The 12740-nt window shown below is 40.5% G+C and overlaps 1 protein-coding gene across 1 annotated transcript in view; it reads right to left on the reverse strand.

Moving 5' to 3' along the window:
- The window catches only part of NEDD9 (neural precursor cell expressed, developmentally down-regulated 9), a 49389-nt gene extending 42111 nt beyond the window's left edge, over positions 1 to 7278 (reverse strand). The window contains exon 1 of the mRNA XM_024199143.2: positions 7121 to 7278. Within this exon, the coding sequence (XP_024054911.2) occupies positions 7121 to 7132 (12 nt within the window). The 5' untranslated portion in view covers positions 7133 to 7278. The remainder of the gene's footprint in view (positions 1 to 7120) is intronic.
- Between the last annotated feature and the right edge of the window lie 5462 nt (positions 7279 to 12740).

Below are 12740 nucleotides of genomic sequence, written 5' to 3' on the forward strand. Positions count from 1 at the left end.
CCTAAATCTAACTAGTTTCAAGAATGAGCTTGATAAGTTTATGGAGGGGGTGGTATGATGAGGTTGCCTACAATAGCATGTGGCCCATCTGCAACTATTAGTAGCAAATATATCCAGTGGCTAGCAGTGGGACACTAGCTAGGGAGGGCTCTGAGTTACAACAGTGAATTCTTTCCCAAGTGTGTGTCTGGTGGGTCTTGCCCATGTGCTCAGGGTCTAACTGATCACCATATTTGGGGCTGAGAAGGAAAGTCCCCCCAACCCCCAGTTGGATTAGCAGAGACCCTGGGGAGTTTGTGTCGTCTTCTGCAGCGTGGGGCATGGGTCACTTGCTGGTTTGAACTAGAATCTCGGTAACTTGAAGTCTTTAAATCATGATTTGAGGTAGGGTGACCAGACCGCAAATGTGAAAAATTGGGACAGGGGGTGGCGGGTAATAGGAGCCTATATAAGAAAAAGACCCCAAAATTGGGACTGTCCCTAGAAAATCGGGACATCTGGTCACCCTAATTTGAGGACTTTAGTAACCCAGCCAGTGGTTATAAGTCTAGTACAGGAGTGAGTGGGTGAGGTTCTGTGGCCTGCGATGTGCAGGAGGTCAGACTAGATGATCACAATGGTTGCTTTTAGCCTTAAAGTCTATGGAGTCTACGAGTGTGGAGGCGACAGATTGCTGCACCCTCTTACAAGTGTCTGTAACTCAGGAGAACTTTTGACTGAGTCAGAATGCTTTCTGAGGACTCCAGTCGCAGCAGGCCTCAGAGTATTGACTCCAGAGTGTGGAAGTTCACTGCAATGTAAGCCTCTCCCCAGTAAACACACAGAAAGAGTTCAATGGTCAGTGATAAAATGCTACAATCCAGGAATAGGCTACAGTGATCGTTGATGATAACCAGATTTATCAGTAATGTTTTCACCAGCATCAGGTTTTGTGCAGTTAGCAGAAAAATTTCCTCCTCTGTCTGTCTGGGCTATCCTAAAGCCATCTTCAGAACATGTTTCCTAGGACAACTTCACAGGCTATTACTGCTGCTACCAACACACCAGTAATGGATCATAAAAGCCACCTCTGGCATGTAAACCCATGTTCAGGTCTTCTGAAGGTACAGCATCATCATATCAGTTGAGGTGTTATTAATAGAGGCAAACTGCCTTAGAGTAACTACGAACCTGAATTTTCACTAACAATGTGATCTGAACCTTTATAGAGATCTCAAAAAGTGTGGTTAAAATCCATTTTACATACAATTTTCCCAGGCCTCTACAACTCAGGGACTCAAGTGAAAGCAGAAGTAACAAAATACCACAAGTAAGACTGTTCTCGTGGTATTTCTAATGACCCAGCCCACACCAGGAACTACTAGGCTCTTTCTTTCTTTCTTTCTTTCTTTCTTTCTTTTAATCTTAGATAATCTAGCCAAATTTCCAGATTAAATAGGTTCAGATACATTTCTCATAAACACCTGAACTTTTGCATCCTTATGCAGAGAGCCTACAAACCATTTAAACAATTGCCCATCATTAGCTAGTTCTTTGACATGACTTTATAGTAGGTTAGTGTAGGGTTGGATGACCCAGTAGTTAGGTCTCTCAAGTACTAAGCTAGTCCCCTGGTTACAGTTCTCTGCTCCACCACAGATTTCCTCTGTGACCTTAGATAAGTTGCTTAGCCTCTCTGTGCCTCAGTTTCCCATCTGTAAAATGGGTGTTGTGAGTGAGGTGCTTAGACACTATGGTGATGGGGACCATATAAGTACCTAAAATAGACAGTTGATAGGCAAGACCATGCTATTCTGTCCTCCTCATAGGCTAACAAAAGAGAGAGAACTGAGTTTATAACTATGGTCTCTGATACATTCTGCCCTTGGTGGGGGAATAGCTTTCAGCAGAAGTGACCAGCAATCTTGTCCCAAGTCCTGCAGACTCCGAAGGTGCATGGAGACAAGAGCAACCTGCCCAGTACCTATCTAATGGCTACTAACCCCTTTGGTCTTCTCTAGGCCATTGGCAGTATGTCAATGCCACCATTGGCTTGTTCATTGCCACTGCTTTTTATGCGTGATGTCAAGGATAACAGCTGCTTTCCAGTCATAACCCACTTGTCCTACATTATGGTGCACAAACCCTTCAAAGCATGTAGACAGAGAGGTATTTCCATGGTCGCTGAGACTGCACTCTTCTCTTTCACATTCATCCAACATACATCCATTTGTATTGCCCCTCTCCACTGACATGAGGGTCAGTATGGTTCTTGTCATCCCTGAGGTAAAACTCCCATTAAATTTAATGGGAATCTTTTTTGAGTAAAGGCTGCAGGATTAGTCCCATGGCCCAATATGAATTAAAACGTATATGTGTATTACTGAATTGTATTAATATGAGGAGTAATGCATTTTAAATTCTTAAAGAGAACATTTTAAAGGGAGGCAGGCTCAAAACTGTACCAGACTTGCAAAGATTGTTGTCAATGGTAATGTCTTCTAGAAGTGTGTGTCACTTGCATTTGTTCAGTTTGGTAGTGCTAAATTGGCTTCTAATAAGAAAATCTTTCCTGTCAACAGTACTGGTTTCCAGACTGCTAAAAATCAGCAAGAAAAATCTGTTACAAGTTTATCATGTTCCTTTTTTGATGATGATGATCTGCCCTTTAAGATATAAAGTGACTGAATCAGTCTAAACGCTGTTTGTTGCCTGGTAGACTGACGGGTAGTCTTTAACTTTAATTTGCTCTGTGGTGTAATTTTTGATAAGGTACCTTATTTACTGCACTTTCATACCTCAACTGTCACAGGGTGAAGTCAGGAATGTAAGAGTAAACAAAACAGAAGGGTTTTGGTCAGTAAAATACAGGCAGTTCTTTTTCCTTCACGTAGTCAAATAATTTGTTGTTCATTGCCTGGGTTACAAATAGCTTTTCACAAGCATTTCTGGTTGGAAATATAGTATTTCTTCCCAGTGGCACTATTTTGTTTGACTTGGCGTGCAGGGCATTGTAATTAAGTCTATATATTACTGCCCTGTACAAATGGCAGGCATTTCAAACCAATTGGTTTAGGTTCCTTTCTTGCCTGGCAAATTATTTAAAAATGGATACTCAAGACCTCATACTTTACATTTACATCATTCTTATTTGTTTAAACGAGATGAGGAATGCAGTCATAGTCCCCCCACCTACCCAACACAGACACCCTTTTGGATTCTATAACAAATACACTTTTTCCCCCCTTTGCTTGTGATTGGTGAATACCTATCAAAGCCTTGTTATCATAGTACACTGTGACACAATGGAAGAGTATCTAGTCATGGTAGCACCTAATTATATTTTCATTACCATAGTGCAAAGTTTTAGTAATGGACATTTTGCTCGCAGAATCGTAGGTTGGGTTTGGATTTAGAAAATGTGAATTCAGTCTTCTGAAATATGTAATACTGGGATGGCGTGCCCCCAGTGAAAAGTCTATGGGATGTAACATGACATAACTGGATGAAAAAGAACCTGAGGTATGCCACAATACAATCACAATGTAATGGAATTTATATTTGATAGTCTTTCATACAAAATCACAAGACATTTCGCAGTCAATATGCAAATACACATACACAACACAGCTTGCAATATATCATGTAGGTACATCTGGTAGAACACAGGTGAAAGGTATAAAGGTCTGACTAATTACATATTGAGAAACTAGGAGCTTAAAGATGTAGGACTGATGGAGAAGCATAGAAGAAAAAGCTCATCTACCCTAGTGTCAAATTCAGTTCTGGTGCACAGACACAGTTCCACTGAATTTGACCTAGGGAGTAGAGTAAGGAATGGCACAGAGAAAAAAAATTGGAGTGAAATCGTGGCCTCATTGAAGTCAATGGGAGTTTTACCATTGGCTTCAGTGGGGGCCATAATTTCACCCCTCTTGTTTGAGGACCAGGCGGAAGAACGAAAGAAGTTTAGGTGAGCAAATCCTTTTTCACTACCAGATCTGTTGGAGGAAGATTTTGAGCAAGACGAAAAAGAAGTAGTTCAGGTTAGGTAGTGAGCCAGATCCTTCTCTCACCAACAAGCAACACTTCACGTGGCATATAACCGTTTTCTGTTACCTCAGTAAACAGAGGCTCTTCTAATGTACAGGTACAAGGAAAGTAAAACAAACAAAACCAAATCAGCAGCCACCACTTATTGCACTAGGAAAATTACAGGAAGCTGTTAGTGAAACAAAGTCCACTGTACACCTGGCATAAATGCAACCTGATTTTTTTTTTCAAATCAAAACTTAAAATATTAATACTTTACTATTATTTTCTTCTCCCTTCAGTAAGCAAGGACATAGAGGAAAAATAATATAAAATAAAAAGTATATTCAAGTTAGGAAATATTGTATAAGCAGGTATTCTCTTTGTAGTTTGCCCCCGTGGCTGAGAAATAGATCTAAGGATATTTGTCCTGGATAAACAGTTTAAATAAATACTTCAATCTTCCCAGGAAATGTAAACACACAAGTTTGGCAGGAAGGTTTATGGAGACCAAAAACCTTCTTTCTTTTTTATGGTTCTTTCTTTTTCTTTGTCTAGCCTGCTCCATCTAAAATTACGTAATCTCCTTCCAAACTGAAGCTCTCATTCTAACTAGACAGGGAAGGAACATTACAGACCAGGGAAGATTTCTGTTGTGGAAGTGGCTTATTTCATATTCTCCCAGTGCCTTGTGGCTAGTGTGAAATATGATCACCTCACTACTGTAGAGTTGTTTCTTGGCAGTGTGCAAGGGAGGAAGGGTGACGAGATTGTAGGGAGTTGTATAATCCTGCAGATCTGTCATTTTGCAGTCAAAGCACAGTATAGCTCATTTGTGAGTGAGAATGTATTTATTAGCTAAAGATTAATGCTAAAACAAATGACAGTTTCCACTAAGTGAAGCAGCAGTTTCAGTGCTTTCCATATTTTGTTATATTATTAATTACCCATGTTCTCTCTGCGCGTAAGTGACTCTTTCTCCAAACCAGTATCAAATAAAGATGGACCTGAACTCTAAAGATTGGGGGCATTTGGATCAGTGGTTTTGGCTCAACTCATTACAAACACTGAGTCAGCCATAGAGTTCAGATCCAGATCTGAACTTCCCAAGTTACTGGGTGTTTCTGTCATTCTAGGTCATATATGACCCCTATTGCTATGGTATCTGGGTGCCATAGATGGAATCTGGGGTTCAGCTAATTAGAGAAATCGGAGCTGGCCATAAAGTCTGGATCTGGATCCAAACTTTCCTAAAGTCCGTGAGTGTTTAGTTTCTGAGGGCTTTAGGATCAAATAAGAACATACATAGTTAAAAGTGAATGTGGGTTACATGTATTATTGCTATTATTTATGTGTATTCTGGTAGCATCTGGAGGTTCCACTCTACATAGGTTCTTAAAGCACACTCATCACCTCAAGATCAGGGCTCCGTGGTGCTAGATACAGTACAAATATAACAAAAAGATTGCTCCTTCCCCAAAAGAGCTTGCAATTTAAGTGTGAATGACGTGTGTGACTTTTAGAATTCACCTTTTTATTGACCTTGATGAGGTTTTTTGGGGGGGAGAGGGTGGGAACTAAAATATTCTTTCCCTCCCCCTTTTTTCCAATCTATGTCTATACATTAGTCTAATGCAGCAATCCAGTACCCTGCCCAGTTATTTATAATTTGTGTAACACTATGATTGATTGACACATCAGCACTTCATGTTTATGTCTTTAAGAACAACTGTATTAAATAGATCTGATACATTAAAGTGTTTTGGTTGGTTTGTTAAAAAGTGAAGAGAGGAATATGGTTCTAATTTCCAAATATATAATTGGTTTCTTACTCACAGCTAATTAAAGCAAACCATGTTAAAAAAGTTGCAGCTTGTTCACATAAACCCTATGTTGTTAAAGTGTGGGAAACAGGCTTATCATTTCATAGGGGGAAAACAATTTCTATATTTATAAACAGTGCTGGACAATAATGCTGGACATCACTTAGGAAGATATATTTTGATATATATAAATACATTTTACATCCACAGATGTAAATGTCCTTCTTGATTAGACCAGTGAAACTCTGAAGTCACGGCAATTATGCTGGTGTAAATGAGGGGAGATTTAAGTTCCTTGTACAGATATGTATAGTACTGTACTTGCATCAAAAAAGTTACAGGAAAGCACATTCTCCTTTGAAATCAAAGGAGATTAAAAAATCACTTATTTTCCATTTAAGGGACCTAATTCTGCTCTCATCTGCACCATCGTGAATCTGGAGTAACTTCCATTGACTTCAGTGCAGTCAATTCAGATTTTACACTGGAATATGGAGTAGCAGAATTTGGTCCAAGAAATTCATACAGAATCCTACCATGTCTCAGTCAGCATAAGATTTTTTTTTTCCTGGCTAGCTAGCTCCTTTTCTTGATTATACATTAACCTTTTGTCAGCAGGTACTTACTGTATTAAAGTGACCATTTTCTCATAAAGTACCAGTTAATGTTTTGCCAGGGATGAACGCAAGAAGAATTTTTACAAGGGTTCAACAGAACTGTAACCTAATACATGTACTACTCAAGTTATGTGTACCAGGCTTTCTGCTAAAAATGCCTTATATTTTCAGAAAAGAGCAACAAATCCACTAATTATCCACATTAGAGCCTCAATATTAACGATTTCAAAAAATGGGTAGAATTTTGCAAAGTCTCCTTGAAACACACACGGCAAAGTCATTCACAGCAGAAGAGAGAGAGACTTTAAAATCTGCCTTAGGATGAATCCAAAAATAAGTGAGTCTGAGACCTAGAAGCTCTGCTTTCCCACCTCCTTTGAACTACTACTATATCTGTAGCAGTTGCAGGAAATCAGCTGCGAGCTTGCCTAGGGACAGTCTGACACAGTCTAAAAACTAGACAGAACTTGGGGTATTTCAAGCAAAGTACTCTACATCCATCGAATCTAGATATGGAATACACCCGCTCATCCAGTCCCTCTCCTAGCCTGCAGTGCACTGGAATGGAGCTGTCATTCAGACTCCCTTTGGAATTAAAGATGTAAATGGCTCCCGCCACACACACACACATTTAATAAAAAAAAACCTTCAAAGAAACCACTTCCTTACCTTATACTTCATATTTGCAGGCTTATATGGAATAGTCTTGTGAAACTAGACAACATACATTGAGGTCGCACGTATTTTTCCACCCATTTAATGTCTTACTGAACGAAAATGAAAATAGTCCCAGAATTGCAGTTGGTTTGCCAGTCTAATTTGAGAGTTCTCGGTACTGCTAAATTTTCAATGTCTCTGAGCTCATGTTGGGATTGTTGGAGGCAGACTACTCAACTCATTTGCATAGCTTCCTACTATTGGCTAAAAGGGCAGAATTGCTGGGACAAGGTAACATGGATCCCACCCCCTCCCAAACTTTTGAAACGCCCCTTCTAACAAAGATCACTTACTATAACATGAGTTTCTACTACGAAAGGGGGGGGGGGCGTGAGAGAGAGATTGAGGGTGAAATCTTTTAAAGATTAGCTTCGTTTTTTAAGAAATCAACTCACACAAAACAAGTTCCGACAGTCCTGCTTCCTGTGACCTAGCAACTCCTTCATAAACCAGTTTCATTTCAAAGCCATTCACCTCACAATCTCCACATGAAATCGACCATGGGAACAAAAGCCTTTCTGTCTACAGTACTCTCTTTACTCACCACTCCTGCTGATATCTCTTTCGGTCGCTGTTGTGTTTTTGTTCTTTTCAAGGTTCAAAGTGCTCCGACTGTCAGACTGAAGCAAGCCCCTAAAATATTTTCTGACATGACAGATATCAGGCACTAAAACTTTCTCAGAAATGTACTCTGCACCTACACTATTCTAATGATGATCAAAATGTGCACCATTTTTACAGACAGAATAAAATACATATGATATTCAGACAGTATACAATATACATCTGGCAGCCACCATTGGTTTAGATTAATACTTTGTTAAATTTGAGCTCTCTAATGCTGCCTATTACATTTTCCTTGTAGTCCTTCTTTCAGTGCTAATTCTCTTGGTGCGCACATTTGTACCTTTGTTTTTGAACAGCGAGGTTTTTCATTCCTGTCTTCCTGCTTAGTGAGATGGTCTGTTAACAGTCCAATCATTATCTCTTGAATCAAAATGCCAAGTGTTCACTTTGCATGGGAAAGGATTGTTATTTACATATTGATTAGACACTGGAGGGCAAGCTGGTTTTAATGCTCTCTATGCCTGGTTTAAACTGTGACCCCTGTAAAATCAGTATAATTTGGTAGTAATTCCTTTGTGATTACTTGGGGACAGGCAGTGCTTAATTTGTAATGAAAGAGCTGCTGGGGCTCAAGCAATAAGGTGACATGGCTCAAGCAATTTTTTTTTTTTTACTTTCATAACTGAGGTGGCAAGCCCAGGGGTGCCGGGGCGATGAACTGCCAAGCCTAGAGGGGCCGGGGCTCAGCCCTGAGAAGCCCTGACACAAATTAAGCACTGGGGGCAGGAAAGAGAAGTGAAGAAAATGTGAATTGATAGTGCCATGCTTTATAACTGGGTCGCCAGGCTCCTAATGATGAATCCAGTCCATACACTAGCAGTCTTTGAGTGGGAAGAACTCCAGCTAGACTAGATAACCTGGAAAGAATTTTTTTTCTTCTTCTGACCAATTTGGATCTAAGCCAGAAGTTCTAGGTCATAGATGTACTCAGACTGCTTCTAGAGTAAGAGAGTGTCTTCTATTGCCAAACTATAAAGATTTCTACAGTGTGCTAGAACCTCACTAATTCTCATGTGACTAAGCCACTAGCAAGGTCTTGTTATTAAGCTTTCATTATGTATAGAAAATATAATACTGTATATTTCTATGATCCTATACTTGCATATACAGTGAAGTCTTGTTACAGATAATTAAAAGTATACTTCATTTTGTTAATGTAATTTATGTCTTTGATACAATAGCTTTGATATTTGTTTCCCAATTTGCTTACTCACGAAGGCTCGCATCCTGCAATTGACTCCATATCAGCGCAATTGCAGGAATCAGACTATAATTCACAAAATTCAGTAATCCACAATGGGTGTACCAATCATGAATGAGGACTAGTGAGTTTCTGCTGTGTGTGTTGATAAAGATACTTTAGAAGCCTACCATGTTGCATTATAATTGTGCTCACAGTCTAATACTCTGACACTTAACATTGCTATTGCTTGGACTTCTGGTTTTGTTGGTTTGTTTTTTCACTGCAAATTTTCAGAGAAATCATGTGAATTAGTTTATACAGAGAACAGTTATTCCATGTCAATTTACCAAATATTGAAATGTTCAACAGTTAACAATGTGACATTACTATGGATGGTAGATGGAATTATTCCTAATACTTTGAATAGCCTCAACGGGATAACTAAAATTGTTTTCTGTGTCCACATAAATCAGAGAAAGCAAATAGCCAAGGACTATTTGAAAAATATTTGGACGATTAAATGTATCCCATAGACCTGTATGAATTTACTGTACTTGTAGTGAAAGTCTGAGTCTCTTTTAGGGCCTGACCTCCTCTGCTCTTTCTGCTTGACTCCCTGAGGCTTTTGTGAGAGGATATAAACAGTTCCTTCTGGGCTACCCTCCTAAAGGAGGAAGGATAATCTAGAGATCAGGGAATTAATCTGGGATTTGGGAGTCCCAGGTTCAATGTCCTGTTCCACCACAGACTCCCTGTGTAACCTTGGACAAGCCTCTTCGTTACTCAGTTTTCTCATCTACAACATGGGTATAATAATCTTCCCTCTCTCATAGGGGTGTTATGAGAATAAATACATTAGATTGTGAGACAACCGGGCACTACACTAATAGGGCAAGGCAAGTACTTCAGATGCATAGAACTATGTTACTGGCTTTTCCTAAACTTAAACCCACAATGCATCTGTTTCTCTGTTGACACAGCAGTAATAATGCTTAGCAGCATGTAACTGGTGTTTTTCATGTTCAGAGTGCTCTGCAGCCAGTGAAAACTAAACACAACCATAAAGATCTGACAACCTGCCTTGTGTTTTAAGATTATTCTTTTGATTAATTTAAAATGCCCTGTCCACTGTTAATATGCCATTTTATTGTGTTCCCTACATGCATATTAATGAAAACTTTTAGTCAAAGGCAAAAAATATTCAAGGAAGCAGTTCGTTACTCTGCATAGTGTGTATTAAAAGCTTGTATGGACTCTGCTGGAATTAAATTTTGGGGTGTCAAACCTCAAAGTCCAAGTGGCCAGCAATACTGAATGGGAGCTTGTAATTGTTGTACTTTTAAAAAAAAATTGAAGAAATAAATACATACATGAATATTGTAAAGGAAAACTAGATCAAAATCTCTCTGCTGCTCCCCCATTAAAGCAAATCAGTATCTTATTGCTCTGTGTTTTCAGACATGCCCTTCCTCTCTCTGGCCTACTCCATTTACCATCTCAGGTTTGCTTTGAGGTGGCTTTTAATTTCCCCAAGGGTGAAATTCTCCTTCTTAATGCAACACTCCTAGCACAATCTGCAATGGGGTGAGTTTCCCCAACACACCAGGAATGTCAGAAATTAGATACAACTTGAAAGGGGCATTTGTAAATATGATCCTGTAACCCTGACACGTTGCTGAAAAATTAGACCTAACTGTATAAAGGGCATATCTATGGTTAGTACAGCTACTTAGCTTTTCTTAATGATCTCATAGATTGCAATGTCTTTATTGCCTAATATTGTATTACAGGCATAGTTTTGGAAAATTTTGAGACTGTTGTCTTGGCAGACCAGCTAAATTATACAGCGTAACCAGGACCGGCTCCAGGGTTTTTGCCGCCCCAAGCTGCGGGGGGGGGGGGGGAATAAAAAAGCCGCGATCGCAATCGCGATCGGTGGCACTCCAGCGGCAGCTCCACCGCGCCGCTTTCTTCTTCCACGGGAATTCGGCGGCAGGTGCTTCCCTCCCAGAGGGACCTGTCACCGAACAGCCCGACGTGCCGCCCCTTCCCCTTGGCCGCCCCAAGCACCTGCTTGCTGGGCTGGTGCCTGGAGCCGGCCCTGAGTGTAACATGCTTATGAGACGAAATCCTGGCTTTACCAGGGTCTGTAGTGCAGAGCCAACTTGTGCTGTGTGGCCTGGATTTATATTTACAGAGCCCTATTCAAATTCTTAGGAGGGCAACTTATGGAAAGTGATTATTGAATCTTCCTCCAGAGCACAGTCAACGGGCCTGATTTTCTACTTCGTTGTTATCTCGCTACGCTGCCAGTGGAGTGGAGAATGAGCCCTATGACTTCATCTGTGTCTGCATCCTCCTCACTCTCTTCTTGAATGCCAAATCTGGTAGTCAGGTATTTAGTGAAGAATGGTATCAGAGGAGCAAGAGCCCCTTCAGTGCCAGAGCTAGAACAGATGAGTGTCAGCCAGGGAGGTTAGATTGAATGGGCTACGTGGTCCACAACAAGCACCTCTGGACAACAGCTGTGAAACGGGTACATCAGCCAGGAAGAGGGCAGGACCTATTGAAGCAAATCGGCAAAGAACAACCCTATGACAATTGGTGGGAGAAGAACAGCAGACAGATACCCTCCCTTCAAAGGTAACTTTAAAAAAAAATGCTAGGGGTCTCCAGATCCTTGTGCCCCTTTTGCCATGGGGAAGCTAGAGAGAAACCAGGGCCTGCAGAGGGCCCTTTGAGAGACTGATGTCACTGTAGCCGCACTGAGCTTCCCTTCTTCTGCACAAAGCCTGACTGTCCATTGGGGTGCTGGAACAATTTTTATAGTGGGGGGTGCTGAGAGCTATTGAAACAAACTATAAACCCTGTATATAATGGAAACCACTTCAAACCAGGGGATGCAGCAGCAACCCTAGTTCCAGCACCTATGCTGTCCATCAGACAGCATTATGCAGCAATAAGTAACATCTGCACCCCTTACAATCTTGTTAGTGGGTCTAAGGATTTGGCTTAAAAATGAACATGGATATAGTGCAACTGCATTTCAGTGTGGAAATTACAGTTCTGACTATAGCGAATGAATGTCCACATACAGGGCCTGATCCTCTAGCCCTTATGCAGACCACACTTTCTTTGGCATGAGAACTGCAGGAGTAGTCCTCAGTGGAGTTGTTCTCTAGGGAATGGAATTACTTCACTATAAGATAGTTCCATCCACAGCCAAAATGGCGGAATTTGATCCGCTGGGCAAATTTGTTACTGTTTTCATGAGGGAAATAACAAATATATACCTCTGGCCTGGGCAGCCCCTTACATTTCCCTCTCCTCTATGGGACAGAGAGGTTGCTGAGAGGTTCCTTTTTCGTGCCTCTTTCCCCAAAGTGAAAAAGGAATTATGACAATGACTTTTAATTTTCACCCAAAAAAGCAAAACATTTGAGGGAAACTCACTAAGTAGTCTGTGTTTCAGCAAAGCACACACAAAAAGTAGTTGTTCCCCATTTTGGCCAATGGTGGGAATTTTTTCCACTCATCTTTAGTACTGGACAGACAGATAAACAATTCATGACATGAAACAGCAATGAGGACCTGTCTTGCTAGAAGAAGTTATAGGCAGTGGTTTCCTGTAGATGCCAAGTTTATATGCAAAGATCAAATAAGGAGGAATATTAAGTGGCTGGAGACAATTTTTTCCCCCTTCTATTTAGAGGCTTATTTGTTGTCATTTTACCACAATTCTAGCTTACTTTTCTTGTTTTA

Source organism: Terrapene carolina, unplaced genomic scaffold, assembly GCF_002925995.2.
Source record: "Terrapene carolina triunguis isolate 2854851 unplaced genomic scaffold, T_m_triunguis-2.0 Scaffold58, whole genome shotgun sequence".
Classification (NCBI taxonomy): domain Eukaryota; kingdom Metazoa; phylum Chordata; order Testudines; family Emydidae; genus Terrapene; species Terrapene triunguis.